The 16,373-nt window shown below is 40.4% G+C and overlaps 1 protein-coding gene across 1 annotated transcript in view; it reads right to left on the reverse strand.

Annotated features, from left to right (window-relative positions):
• Positions 1-16,373, reverse strand: part of LOC126473877 (lanC-like protein 2) — a 145,539-nt gene that overhangs the window by 992 nt on the left and 128,174 nt on the right. Inside the window, exon 8 of the mRNA XM_050101214.1 lies at positions 14,575-14,677. Within this exon, the coding sequence (XP_049957171.1) occupies positions 14,575-14,677 (103 nt within the window). The remainder of the gene's footprint in view (positions 1-14,574; positions 14,678-16,373) is intronic.

Raw genomic sequence — 16,373 nt, forward strand, 5'->3', positions numbered from 1 at the left:
GGCAGATTTCGGCAAATGCTGAGAACATATAAAGGCAAGAAAGGTTCTAAAGTATGGTGTAATTATGATGTGGAACTTTTGACGAAACTCTTCCTGATATTCAGTGTTGCAAACTACCACATAGAAAAGCATATGATTTGTATGGTACACCTAGATGGACTCTACAAAATAAAGTGCAGGAAATACATATAAAATTTGTGAGGATAACCAGTACAAAACGTGGAAGAAAGAAATGCTGAAGCAATGTATCTTGAGGGCTGCACATTGAGGATTTTCTTTTATTAAATTGGATATTAGATATTTAGTGAAAGGATACCTTGATAAATCTGGCTGAAAAGAGAAGAGATTTTCTACTATTTTGTCAGAAGAAGAACAGGTGCATTTATTCCTCAAGTGGCATTCGGAAGATCTCTCCATATGTTTACGAGAAAATATAAAACGAGCTCACGCCAAAGTGAACAAAGTTACTGTTAAAATGTATTTCTCCAATATAAAGCCAATGCTGAAGAATCTCCCAACTAGCAAGATAATCAACTATCATGAAACCAACATGTCAGATGATCTGGGCAAGCAACAGATAATTGCAAAACAAGGAATTAAGCTTGTTGAAAAACGGATGGATTCTTCAAAATCTAGTGTTTCAATAATGATGACAGCAAGTGCCAATGGTAAACTGCTTCCTCCACCCGCCATTCACAAATCTGAGCATTTGTGGGACCTGTGGCAAGAAGGTGGCTCACAGGTAAACCGTTACAATACAAATAAGATTGGATGATTTGATCTACTGATGCTTGCAGACTGGTTCTTTACAAATGCTGTGCCCTATTTGAAGAAGTGAAAAAGGCCAACACTGATGACTGAGAACAACTTATCCTGACACGTGCTTTTATATGTTATTGTAGAATGTGAGCGGAACAATATTTCATTCCCTCTCCTTCACCCTTATAGCACCCACCTCCTCCAGCTGCTGGATGCAAGCTGTTTCAGACCAATGAAAGCACTGTGGTAAGCCATATTAATTGAATTGTAGAAGTGAACTCTTGAGACCATTTTCAAGGATACTTTTCAATCTCTTCTGATGCAGACACTGACTAAGATTTCAGCAAATTCTACTGAAAACATAAAGAGAGGATTTCGCACCACGGGCTGAATCCCATTTGATCCGGATAATGTATTATGGAAATTGCCTGATAATGACAGGGGGCTGGTGAAGCTATACAGAGCCATAGACTTCCACTTTCGAAGAAATGCTCAATGAAGTTCGGTATCTGGCAAATAAGCCTGGTAGTACCTGCCACTGCAGACTAGATGTTCCTCCTGGAAAATCTGTTATGGGCCATGACTTCCAGGGAAGTGAAAACAGTGTAGAGACAAGTGATAGTGCTTCTAGCAGTAGTGAAAGTGAAAATGACCCATCATCAAATGAAGTTTTACTGCTGAAAGAAGAGACTTTTCTTGTTGCAGTTTGTAAATACACATCAAGGAACATACAAGGCAGTATGTTGGAGTGGCCACAAATATCGGTGCAAGGGAAGTATAAGTCAAGTTCTTGTGGCCACACAACAACAGTTGAAACGTATTCGTGTTTGCTAACCTCCCTGATGAAATTACAATACAAAAAGAATCAGTTTTTTGAGTTCTTTCTTTACCAGATGAGAAGGGAAGGGTGTTTATTTTAAGAGAAGATGTACTTTAGACTTGTAGGCCATCGTAACTTTATGACCACTGTTTGAAGTGTTTGCATCTTAGTTTTGAATGCTGAGTAAGAAAACTGATTTGGATCTTTTGACAGAATTTCTTTGTTTTGTTCCTGTTCTTAATATTAGAACTTTAAAATTTAGAACTTTAAAATTTGCAATTTATTTTGTTAGAAAATAGAACTAACCTTTAAAAATTATATAGTGAAGATGCTGAGTCACAGATAGACACAACAAATAGACTCTCACAATTAATTGTTACATTCCATCCTGAATTTTCCATTGTTGATTTTTGAACTGACTTTTAATATATAAAATCCATTATCTCAATCCTTATCATTTATCCATAATGATGGACATCCTTAAGATGTACTAAAAGTCACTAAAATCAAATCGGAAGAATGTAGAAAAAAAGGTCAATTTATGTCCAAATTCTCCACAAATACTTTATTTGTCTGTCTCAGGCAAATATAGGTACACACAGACTTTCTGTTTTTAGGACATTTTATTCGTAACCTGTGCACATTATAGTGAAAATAACCTCAAAACTGCCCAAAATCATCCAGTTTGAAGGTATGACAAACAAATTTTTAAGAAATCACATCATCATCCAATATTTAATATGTATACTGTAATGCACTTTTGCTCCTTTTGCAAACATCTCAGATGCTCCAGTATATCTCATTCTTAAATAAAAATACACAACAATATTCTAACTTTCAGTTCAGAACTATTAGTTCCTTCCTTGGGGAAGATGAAAACAGAATCATAGCTCACTCAGATTCCAGCTCACTCAGATTCCAGGACTGGGAGACCCACCTGTTGTGACGTCATTCTCACTATGGATCCTCACGCCAGTTCTGAGGTGAGTACTTTGAGCTGTGCCTCAACCACAAAGAACTTTGACCTATGTCTCACCACGAAACTATTCTTTCATGCTACCTTCTTCTGACAGTATTATATTCTTTTTCTGTGCCAATACTACAAACAAAAAATTGTACTTTTCTTCCTAATATTTGAGAGAGTATATAACCACTCTCTCAACATATTAATTTGCCTTAGATAGGAAATAGAATTTGAACTAAAACAAATAACGATGTGTCTGGCAGGAAAAAATTAAAACAAACAATTTGTTAATATGGAAAATAATTTGTTGATACTGTTGGCCAAATGTGTAATTGGTGTGTATCTCAGGAGGAATTGTCTTCCGATGGAAGAAACCATCCCAGGATTGGGAGCACAGGCTGCAATCAGCTGCAGATTGTCACCTTGATTTTGACACCATTCTCAGTTCTTTTCAAGATTTCAAGACCCCATATAGAAAGACCATCACATCAGATAAACCATTTATTTCAACAAACCATACAGCAAGTCTGGAGAGTAAAAATCTCAAAAATATTAGTTTGTAACTGTCAAGTTATTTGTAGAAATGTCCCAGAGTTCTCTCTCTCAAATGTAAATTGCAGGGTGTTCTGCTGTGTGTAGGACAAAATCAGGCCATGTTGTTTTGGGTGGTTTGTAAACATTTGCAATAGTAATACCGTGCAATTGTATGACAACTGTACGTATATCTGCCTCCACACTTACAGATATCAGTGAAGCTTCGTTTATGTTGTTACAGACATACGTAGAAATTCCATACACCTCGTGGTAAGTTACACCAAGTGCAGAATATCCAGGAATTCGGCCTTGGCTTCGGAATATTTCTTCACTGGAAACGCGAGTTTCCTGAGTGGCGACGACATCAATAGTCACCACGAACTTTGGAAGTACTCTCAAAATGATGAAAATGGGAGTATGCTTGCAGAATGGGTTGAAGAGAATAATCTTCATCTAGTGTTTGATGCCAAAGATCAAGGCACTTTCAGGTCAGCTGCTTGGGACAAGGATTCAAATCCTGACTTATGCTTTGTTAGCTGCAACAAAAGTGGCTTTCCCATCAACTCCACAAGGAAAGTGATAGATGCCTTTCCTCACAGTCAACACAGACCTGTAATAATACAAATTGGCTGCACGGTTCCTGTCATATGATCAACCACGCATGCTCGATGGAATTTCCAGAAAGCTGACTGGGCGAAGTTTTCAATGGAACTGGATAAGACCATTCGCTGGATACCTCCATCACATAAGAACTGAACTATCAACGCTTCAATGGTGCAGTGACAGCAACAGCTAAAAAGTGCATACCATGAGGATACCGACAAGAATATGTTCCAGGATGGAATGATGAAAGTGAAACACTGTACCAACACTTCCAGCAAAGTGGTGACCCAGAGATAGCTATGGAACTGTTGTCCAGCGTGGACATGTCTCGGAGGCGGAAATGGGCAGAAACAGTTGAAAATATGCACTTTACCCACTCGAGCAGGAAAGCATGGAGTCTTCTGAGAAAACTGGGAGGAAGTGCACCAGCACGCAGAAAAAATTTTGAAGTAACACCAGACCAAATTGCTTCCCACATCATTACTACCTCAAGAGTGCCTCCTGACAAGAAACATACAAGACATATCAGAAGACAGCTTCGTGACCTGAAAAAGATGGCATCTCCCTCATCTGAGTGTACCCATCCCTTCACAGTTTCAGACATTGACTCTGGACTGAAGGACCTCAAACCTCTTAAGGCACCTGGATTCGATGGTATCCATCCAGAATTCCTGATCCATATGGGAGGAAAAGCTACAAAATGGCTGGCAGAATTCTACACTGAGATCCTGCTGACTGGTCAACTTCCATTGGAGTTTAAAAAGGCGAAGATAATATCTGTTCTGAAACCTGGGAAACCCAGCATCATGGTAGAAAGCTATCGCCCCATTGCCCTACTTAGGTGCTGCTACAAGCTTTTTGAAAGGCTAATATATAACAGGATAAGTAGCACTATCCTAGAGAACGTTCCAGTTGATCAAGCAGGCTTCAGACCAGGGCGTAGCTGCTGTGACCAAGTATTGTCTCTCACATCCTTCATAGAGTCAGGATACCAAATGAAGCAGAAAACATCTGTAGCGGTTGTTGTTCTAACTGCCACCTTCAACACTGTGTGGAGGGAAGGCATTATCTACAAATTTCTCCGCATCATAACCTGCAGAACAATGGCTCAACTGCTTAACAGCATGCTAAGCGATCGGAAGTTCCAGGTAATCACTGGAAGCAACATAAGTAAGGAGGTGAAGCTGAACAACAGATTGCCTAAAGGATCGGTTCTCTCACCATTACTGTTCAACCTATATCTACCTGACACTTCGTCCAGAAAATACTGCTATGTCGATGACCTGGCTCTAGCCGTACAACACCACCAGGAAATGAAGACAACAGGAGAGATTCTAACCAATGACCTCTGCACTAGATAATTACTTCAAAATCTGGAGACTCCAACCCATTGTGAGTAAAATAGAAGTGTGTTGCTTCCATTTAAATAATTGGTTGGTGAATGTAAAACTGGAAGTAAGTTTATTGACTTCCATGATGACAGTTGCTATACTGACATCATGATTGCTAATCCCCATTTCTATACTGACATTGTTGATAAGGTTTGGCCTATTTGTGGGTAATAGGTCTAATATATTTCAACTGCATGTTGGCTGCTGAGCTATCTGCTCAAGATAGTTTTCATAAAATGTGTTGAAAAGTATTTTTCATGACTTCTGTCTGTACACTCCTCCCCCCCACCCCTCCCCTCCCCTGCCCACCCGCAATGAATCCATGGACATCCCAGTCTACACTCAGTAGGTTAAGGCCACCTCCAACTAGTATTCCATGATCTTGGTATTGATGTGCTACTGACCACAGTCTTTTTTTGAGTGATTCTAGAACTGTCACAGCAAAGTCATGTGGCCAGCAAAAACATCCACCAATTAATTTGGCTTCAACTATACCTGTTACGTGTGGCCAGGTAACTTCCCTGTCACACTCAACTTCCAGTTTCAATAGAGACAATATTTTTGTTAACTGCAATGAACACTCCCCCTGCTATGGCCTCTAATCTACCTTTCCAATATATGTTCCACAACTTGCCAAATATCTCAGAGTTTTCCACTTCAGGTTTCAGCCAGCTCTCGGTTCCAAGAATAATTTGAGTACAAGAACTTTCCTGAAGGGCAGTAAATTCAGGAACGTTATTATGAATACTTCGAAAGTTTACTGATAAAATTATGACAGGCAAAGTTTCTTTATTCTGAACATATTCTGACTTCCCTTGCTGCATATCGAATAGTGAATGTTTATCAGAACACCAAGCCTGCAAAACCCTCATGTGCATGCCACAAGTATTCTGCTGTCCGAGTAGCTGCTTCCCTCATGTAGTGCAGCCCTGACCTTTCAAGGGGAGTCCTACAAATCCCCACATGATAATGCAGCTCTAGAGATCTGCAGCCAAGACCGTCACAAAGTTGATAAAGCTTTGGTCGAGACCTTCCACTCAGCTCCAAACCAATGGACCCCGATCAACTCTGAGAACGAAGGTGAAAATTGTGAGTTCTGCTTGCATCTGCGCGTGAGGTCAGCAGCCTTCACCACCCCTGCCAGTGAGCTGTACGAACTGAAGATGGCCTCAGAAAAGATGCAACAGGCATGGTTCGTGCCAACATGAGCCATAACTTGCAGGCAGCTGCACCCTGCCACCCTGCTGATTCGATAACTGCAGGAGAGGCCAGCTCTACATGTTGGATGAGGCCCCCCTCCCCTGTGTGCCTGCTCAGACCCTGCTGAATGAGCAGCCACCTGTGCACTCACAGGGTGAATAGACAAGGCCAGGCAACCACCATATTGGCCCTCTGCCTTGAGTGACGCGAACGCATTACCACCAGCTACGCACCCTGCTGTGAGGGTGGATCCACTGTGTCGGGTGCACTAGGAGGTGCCTTGGAAGGAGAGCCAGTGCGCAAAACAAGTACATACTCTTCTGTAAGATGCAAGTCAGAGATGTATCTACGCATTAAAATTGACTGAAACAGTTTAATCTTTATTTTACCTTGACATACTTTTACAAACCTTATTTTTCTTTTTTCTTTTTTAATTTTTCTTTTATTTTTATTTCAGAAAGAGGTTATTAGCGTTTTTTGCACTTCAGTAGTACTGCATTGCAATGGCTCTAAATTTTCAGGTGTAATATTTGTAGTTGGGTAGTTAGTAGTTTAACAAAAAACAGCACCATAGTAACATTCGCAACATAGCCGCTGGGTGTCAAGAATGTTCTTTTAGTGTCCTAACTAACATATAAGGTGATTCAGGAGGAATGTCACATAATTTGTGACATGATTCTACATGTGGAAATAAACTGAAGATGTTCTACAATCATGTGTCTGATTTTTGATCATTACGGAACCGATTTTTGATCATTACGGAACTGGAGTGATTTGAGGCTTACATGAATCCATGAGTGGATATAAAGACAAGTGTGAATATTCTGTACCAAAATGCTGTGTAGGCACTGTGGTGGACATACTGATGGGGCAGCTGATTGATCCATCCTACAAGATGTGTTCAAAAGTCATCCACCCATCTCAATGCACTTGTCAACATGTTAGAGAGTATGTTACATTGCATATTGATCATCATCTCAGTGGGCTTTAATGCAGGGAACAGCATCGATGATACGAGAAACAAGTTCTTCATGCATATCCACTTTCGTAGCATACACATCCCTCTTTAACCAGTCCCATAAACAGAAGTTGAATTAGGTTAGGTCAGGTGGTCCAGTTAACAGGTCCGCCATGGCTAATCCACCACTGAGGCAACATGTTATTCAGGTACTGGGATACTTGTCTGGTACAACGAATCAATGGCCCATCACGTCACAGGTGCATTTGCATCATTGCTCTAATGCTATGTCTTTCAAATGTGCAGATAGGTCTTCTATCAGGAAACATGTGTATTCTGCAGCTGTCATGCTATTTGGCAAGAACACAGGCCCTATCACCAGATCATCAGTCATACCACACCAGATGTTTACTGAGAACCTAACTTGAAATCTTGTTTCCCTAATGTCATGCAGGTTTTTCATCGCCCACATATGAGAAATGTGGGTGTTCATGATACCACTGTGGGCAAATGTAGCCTTATCTGTAAGAAAAAATGTGTACTGCACGATGTCTGTGTACAGCCAATCATTCCCAAAATTATTGTCTGCTTACTGAATCACCTGGATGCAAATGTTGCATGGGCTGCACTTGAAATGGGCACATGCCCTCGGAATGTTAACATACACCAAACTTGCATTTATGGAATATCGAGCTGACAGCTGGTGGGATTCCATTATACCATTGCAATAATGTCTTCCCTTTCCTCAACCGACTGGATGGCCTCTTGTTCTAATGTAATGTTTACACTGGATAGTGTTCCATATTCATATAATGTTTGAAGACTCTGAGGAATACTTCAGCACAGAGCGTTCATCGGTCAAGGAAATGTCTCTGGTATTCTGTCATGTTGCATGCACACTGCCATTACAGTACCCACAAACAAACAACATGACTGCTTATTCTGCATGGGTGCATGTATGCAGCATGTTGGTATTCACAGACGCAATGGACTCATTCAATTAAACAGCACTGAAGTACAACATCTACATCTACATCTACATTTATACTCCGCAAGCCACCCAACGGTGTGTGGCGGAGGGCACTTTACGTGCCACTGTCATTACCTCCCTTTCCTGTTCCAGTCGCGTATGGTTCGGGGGAAGAACGACTGTCTGAAAGCCTCCGTGCGTGCTCTAATCTCTCTAATTTTACATTCATGATCTCCTCAGGAGGTATAAGTAGGGGGAAGCAATATATTCAATACCTCATCCAGAAACGCACCCTCTCGAAACCTGAACAGCAAGTTACACCGCGATGCAGAGCGCCTCTCTTGCAGAGTCTGCCACTTGAGTTTATTAAACATCTCCGTAACGCTATCACGGCTACCAAATAACCCTGTGACGAAACGCGCCGCTCTTCTTTGGATCTTCTCTATCTCCTCCGTCAGACCGATCTGGTACGGATCCCACACTGATGAGCAATACTCAAGTATAGGTCGAACGAGTGTTTTGTAAGCCACCTCCTTTGTTGATGGACTACATTTTCTAAGCCCTCTCCCAATGAATCTCAACCTGGTACCCGCCTTACCAACAATTAATTTTATATGATCATTCCACTTCAAATCGTTCTGCACGCATACTCCCAGATATTTTACAGAAGTAACTGCTACCAGTGTTTGTTCCGCTATCATATAATCATACAATAAAGGATCCTTCTTTCTATGTATTCGCAATACATTACATTTGTCTATGTTAAGGGTCAGTTGCCACTCCCTGCACTAAGTGCCTATCCGCTGCAGATCTTCCTGCATTTCGCTACAATTTTCTAATGCTGCAACTTCTCTGTATACTACAGCATCATCTGCGAAAAGCCGCATGGAACTTCCGACACTATCTACTAGGTCATTTATATATATTGTGAAAAGCAATGGTCCCATAACACTCCCCTGTGGCACGCCAGAGGTTACTTTAACGTCTGTAGACGTCTCTCCATTGATAACAACATGCTGTGTTCTGTTTGCTAAAAACTCTTCAATCCAGCCACACAGCTGGTCTGATATTCCGTAGGCTCTTACTTTGTTTATCAGGCGACAGTGCGGAACTGTATCGAACGCCTTCCGGAAGTCAAGAAAAATAGCACCTACCTGGGAGCCTGTATCTAATATTTTCTGGGTCTCATGAACAAATAAAGCGAGTTGGGTCTCACACGATTGCTGTTTCCGGAATCCATGTTGATTCCTACATAGTAGATTCTGGGTTTCCAAAAACGACATGATACTCGAGCAAAAAACATGTTCTAAAATTCTACAACAGATCGACGTCAGAGATATAAGTCTATAGTTTTGCGCATCTGCTTGATGACCCTTCTTGAAGACTGGGACTATCTGTGCTCTTTTCCAATCATTTGGAACCCTCCGTTCCTCTAGAGACTTGCGGTACACGGCTGTTAGAAGGGGGGCAAGTTCTTTCGCGTACTCTGTGTAGATTCGAATTGGTATCCCGTCAGGTCCAGTGGACTTTCCTCTATTGAGTGATTCCAGTTGCTTTTCTATTCCTTGGACACTTATTTCGATGTCAGCCATTTTTTCGTTTGTGCGAGGATTTAGAGAAGGAACTGCAGTGCGGTCTTCCTCTGTGAAACAGCTTTGGAAAAAGGTGTTTAGTATTTCAGCTTTATGAGTGTCATCCTCTGTTTCAATGCCATCATCATCCCGTAGTGTCTGGATATGCTGTTTCGAGCCACTTACTGATTTAACGTAAGACCAGAACTTCCTAGGATTTTCTGTCAAGTCGGTACATGCTGCAACGGCCTTATGATCACTGATTCCCTGTTCTGTACATACAGAGTCGAAAAGTTCGGGTCTGTTTGTTATCAGTAGGTCCAAGATGTTATCTCCATGAGTCGGTTCTCTGTTTAATTGCTCGAGGTAATTTTCGGATAGTGCACTCAGTATAATGTCACTCGATGCTCTGTCCCTACCACCCGTCCTAAACATCTGAGTGTCCCAGTCTATATCTGGTAAATTGAAATCTCCACCTAAGACTATAACATGCTGAGAAAATTTATGTGAAATGTATTCCAAATTTTCTCTCAGTTGTTCTGCCACTAATGCTGCTGAGTCGGGAGGTCGGTAAAAGGAGCCAATTATTAACCTAGTTCGGTTGTTGAGTGTAACCTCCACCCATAATAATTCACAGGAACTATCCACTTCTACTTCACTACAGGATAAACTACTACTAACAGCGACGAACACTCCACCACTGGTTGCATGCAATCTATCCTTTCTAAACACCGTCTGTACCTTTGTAAAAATTTTGGCAGAATTTATCTCTGGCTTAAGCCAGCTTTCTGTACCTATAACGATTTCAGCTTCGGTGCTTTCTATCAGCGCTTGAAGTTCTGGTACTTTACCAACGCAGCTTCGACAGTTGACAATTACAATACCGATTGCTGCTTGGTCCCCGCATGTCCTGACTTTGCCCCACACCCGTTGAGGCTGTTGCCCTTTCTGGACTTGCCCAAGGCCATCTAACCTAAAAAACCGCCCAGCCCACGCCACACAACCCCTGCTACCCGTGTAGCTGCTTGTTGCATGTAGTGGACTCCTGACCTATCCAGCGGAATCCGAAACCCCACCACCCTATGGCGCAAGTCGAGGAATCTGCAGCCCACACGGTCGCAGAACCGTCTCAGCCTCTGATTCAGACCCTCCACTCGGCTCTGTACCAAAGGTCCGCAGTCAGTCATGCAAAGAGTCTCACAACTGTGCATTGATCCAATCCACAATTGCACACTGGCTATGCTTGGAGCAATTGCCTCGGAGGGATATCACAGTGCTGCCGTCTGTTGGAGAATCCCCAGACATCTTGTATGATAGATCAGTCGTATGTCTGATCATTACTCTGTTCACCACAGCACCTACACATTGTTTCAGTAAGTAATATTCACACCTGACTTCATATTCATTCATGGATGTGTGTAGCCTTCAACAAACTCCAATTCTGTAACAATCGAAAATTGGACACATGTTCATAGGACTTTTTTGGTTTATTTTCACTTGTAGAATTACCTCAAAAATTAGGTGACATTCCTATTGAATCACCCTTTATAAGGCAATAAAGTAATCCAGAAATAATTACAAATGGTAGTAGATTAGCATTAGGTGTGATTTACTGCTTGTGTACTTTACACAAATAGTCCACAGCGGCTGCTTCCACCAATTAATATATTACTTGACATATCACAATCCCTGAAGGTTCTCCTCCATGATGAGATTTATGGAATACGATGTGAGAATGAATAAATGAAAGATTAAAGTTTTGTTTATTTCACAGAAAAACTGCAACAGAAACCTCAGTTAACTATGAGCTGCGGAAAAACCGTCATAGCTTTTGAGCTCTTAAGTAGAAAACTGAACAAAGTAAATATCAGGACTGAATGTATAGATAGTCTTCAACCACCCATGTATCCTTCCTATAGAATAATGATGGTGGTGATGATAAAATGATACTAATCAACACCATGCACAGAGCCATATAAGCAGTCACCTTTCTATGATTAACATTTGAACGAAATGGGAAGAAAACCTAAAATATCATTTGGAAAGTATCCTCTGCAGTACACTTTACTGCGAACAGCAGAGTCACTAGTAGGAGGTTGAAGGTTTTTTAAGAGAAAGAATTTTGTTAAAAGTTGCATGAAAGTTTAGAACACATGTATTGTGAAAGATTAATAATGCTATATTGGTGACAAAGTAAATCATTACTGCTTACATATTAATTCATTATTGAATCAGTTGTAATATACTGCACAAAACAAAAAAAGATTCGGGTGGGAAGCGTAATAGTGCACTTAATAGATCTTTTCTTTATATAGTGAAAATTATGATGACAACTGAATTTTTGCAGTGTATTTTTTCATTTAAAGTATCTTGAACTTTCTGAAAAGTTGTAATGAAAAATTTGTTGCTGCTGAAAGGAGAACAATGTCAACAACAATGCTATGAGGAAACTGTTGATACTGCTTCCTCAAACACAATTAACAAGGCCTCTTTCTGATGAAGCAAGCTGGGATAATTTTTCTTCCCCTCTTGTTTTGCCATCTGCCTCCTTAAATTTGTTTTGCTATTTTTAACTTTTACTTCTATCATTAGCATACGTGAGTATAATATGCATATTCATACGAGAGAAAGGTTGGCCCTCAGTTTTAAAGAATATAACACCAGATCTAATTCTTCTCTTAGTTTTATGCATGTAACTGATTTTCTTATTTATTTTAACTATTCCTAGTTAGTATCTTTTGTTATATGGTGAAATCAGTAATTGTTTCATAACTTAAATTCTACTGTTGATGTATAAACAAAAATAAATTCTGTACTAATTATAAACATTTGGGAGACAAAACAATAGCATTCTTAAAGTATCTATCTGGTTCTAGTTGGAAACATGTTAACAAAACCAGCCCTTAATGAATTCCAAAGTAATTAACAGTTTTGTCAAAAGTGTTGTTTGCGTAACTATATGTGTTAATTTCATGATTTAAACAAATAATTCAATCTAACTTTTGTAGTAGAAGAAACTATTAAAAAGAACCAACTTTTCGATGTATTCAGTTAATTTAATGCGTTAAGTTTTAATTGTAATTTCTGTAAATTTAACTTTGAACAATGTGCTTTAACACACAGCCTGTTGGTGTAACACTTATTTCACTGTTAAGTTGATGCATTGTTGTCATTCTAAAAAACACAGGTTCCTCATCTGAAACTCATCTCTGGACTGACTGTCTCGTGACCAAAACTCAGCACCTTATATATCATCACAACAATAGGTATTGAAACTACACATGCATGTGACGAAGAATTGCAGACATATCTTGTTCTGAACTTTATGTCAACATATGAAGTAATAGGCTTATGAGGGAGAGGAATTGAAAAGTATTTTCTTTTCATGTTCTAGTGATATTTCCTAGCAGCCATGTTGTAGTTTGGCAAGAAACGAAATATGAGCATCTATGGCTGGCACGACAGAATGGCTGAAATTCAACATCCAGGTAGCATAGAGATCACTGTTCACTCATGATGCGTGCGATTTCAGAGATCACGCGTCCACACAGTTCACAGGCTTGCTGAATGAGGCGACATGGGTTGGCCCGCTGGCATGCTCGGGCTCTGGTGAGCCACCAAAAAAACATTGTTACTTAAGCAATTGCAAAAAACAGCTCGGCAGATTCTGTAACCTGTATTACTGTTGACTAGTCAATGAGTTCATTGCTACACACAAGTTGTTCTTTAGTGTCTGTTATGTGTTGCTCTGTAAAGTACTATGTTCCATAAATTGTATTTGTTCTTGCTGTAAAAAGGGAAATGTGCTAAGAGATGTGCAAAACGTATTATAAAACAAATATTAGTTCATAATCACATGGAATTAGTTGGAGGACCATATGCAGAATAGAAGAGAGGAATGAATTAAAGTGGAGAGATGATGTGTTACAAAGGAAGGAAAAGTTGGAAATGGCGCTCTCTCTCTCTCTCTCTCTCTTATGCCATCCTTTGTCTTTTTAATTCTATGCTTATTTTTTAAGCTGTGCATAAATACTACACAAAACATTCTTGATAATCTGTAATTTTTCCCTCTCCAAGTGCAAAGTTCATAATTTTTGGGCACAATATCAGTCCCGGTGACTCTTTCTCTCCCTCTGAACACATGGCAGATCTAAGTAGAGACTCACGGTACTAGCAATGGTTATGATAGTAATAGTTGCTTGCCCAAAATATGTGCTAAAAATTTGATACATCAACTCCTCACTTGTGTGTAATGTAACAGTGATGGTATTACTTTCATCCACCATTAAATATCACCTTAATCACTTAGAGAGGGGGGAAAAAAATTAAGGCTCGTTCACAACAAATGTTCCCTATTGACACATTTGTATCTTAACGCTCATTTCATACCGGTACACCTCGTAGTGGAGATGTTGAATCACAGATAGGCACAACAAAAAGACTTTCACAATTAAAGCTTTCAGCCATAGGCCTTCAACAATAGACACACATATGCACGCACATGCAAGCATGCGCACAGGCAGGCAAGCACGCACACGCACCACACACACACACACACACACACACACACACACACACACACACACACACCCACGCACGCACGCACACACACACACGCACACAAAAATGCAACTCACACACACAACTGCACTCTCAAGCAACTGAAACCACACTGCGAGCAGCAGCACCAATGCATGATTGCACTTAAACACAATTTTGAATCATGCTTAATTTATTAAGAACATTATCTCAGATATTCAAAATCATCATTGTTATGCACTTTAATACTACTGCAAATTCGTACCTTCAAAGAGTGAGTAAGGACGATCAGGTACTCTGTTCTGATTCTTATCATATGTTGTGCACCAATCTGCAAACATGCAAGCCCGATACAAGTGCTTTGTATCCTGCAAAAAAAAGGTCTGTTAATAATTTTTATTTGGCAATAAAATGAGAATTGCAAATACCGTTTTACCTCTTTTTCTTTCCTCATACAGGCATATTCGCCAACTAGTGTCAGATTGTTGCAAACGAAAAGATCTGGAGGACTTTTTTTGCAATTACAAAATTCTTTGAAAGCATATATTTCTTCTATCAGATTGACTTTAATTTTCTAAACATGATTATCTTCCTACGAAATTTCATGAAAAATTATCCTGTGATAATTTCTCACACACAAGTATGTCAAGCTGATATCTCAAAAATAAAACAAAGATCTTTTTATTGCATTATTAAGAAGAAAACCTCGTATCTCAACTGTCAGTAAGCCAATGAGAGGTCATGACCAAGTTGAAAGTTTTTATGACAGGTATAATGGTCATAAAAGTGCATTGGTGGTGTTATCAGGTCTGGCAGAGTATCACAAGGGTTTGTGAATGGCACCAGATGCTGGATTACCACTGTGGCAAGAAACAGAGGTGCCATGTACTCATGTGAGACAGCATTATTGCCACCTGACAGAGTTAGAAAGGGGTCATATTGTGCGTCTGCACTTGGCTGGTTGAATCATTCAATATCCAGATTTGTGGAGCATTCGGATGTGTCAAGTGACCGGATGTTGTACCGCACGGGGATGTAAGAACAGGCATACGCATCATCAAGGTTGCGGTTGACCATAACTGACACCGCAAGGAAGGATCGCCGTACTGTGCACTGAGCCCATCATAAGCACACCACATCTGGGCCTGCCATCCAGTAACAAGTGCCAGATACAACATTCTGCACTATTGGTCAGGGAATAGCAGCAGCTGGACTAGTAAATAACCATACCATGCGAGAGCTGCCATTACCACCACAACACAGACAATTGCATATGAAGTTGTGCTGTGACTGGAAAGCATGGAATGGTGTTGCACTGCATTCAGCATGAATAGTGGTCTGCACTACCCAGGATGATCACTGTCGACGAGTATGGCAGCGACCTGGAGAGAGGTCCCATTCTCCCAACATTTTGGAGAGACACAGTGGTGTTGCTTCTTGTGTCATGGTGTGGGGAGCCATCAGATATGACTTCAGGCCAGGGCTCACTGTGACTGAGGGAACTCTGGCAGTACAAAAATATAACATCTTGCATCCTCATGTGATCTCTCTCATGTGACAGTTTCATTGTGCCATTTTTCGACAGGACAATGCTTATGTCCACACGTGACAAATGCCTCTATGACGCGTCTATGTGATGTTGAGGTACTCCTGTGGCCAGGAAGATCCCCAGGTCTGTCCCTGATAGAACATGTGCTCCGGTGTCAGTATCCACAATATCTAGGATCATTTACAACAGTTGTGGACTAGCTTGCCTCAGGAGAAGATATAAAGGCTTAGTAAGCAAAGAAGTGGGTGCATCCAAGCCAGAGGATATGAAACATCATATTTATTAGTGGGCTCATACTGCCAAGATCTTTGTAAATTTTACTTGATTTTGTAATCACTAAAATAATATCATATACCCTCTCAACCGGTGAAGTTTCATTACATTTCCTCCTCACCTTGTGCATGCTTGACTTTTTTGTCAGGCAGTGTACTGTACAAGCATAATATCTCATACAAAGCAACAATATTTGCAACATCCATTGTATGACAAAAATTCTGAAAACAAGTAAGTAAACA

This window comes from Schistocerca serialis, chromosome 4 (assembly GCF_023864345.2).
Source record: "Schistocerca serialis cubense isolate TAMUIC-IGC-003099 chromosome 4, iqSchSeri2.2, whole genome shotgun sequence".
NCBI classification, from domain to species: domain Eukaryota; kingdom Metazoa; phylum Arthropoda; class Insecta; order Orthoptera; family Acrididae; genus Schistocerca; species Schistocerca serialis.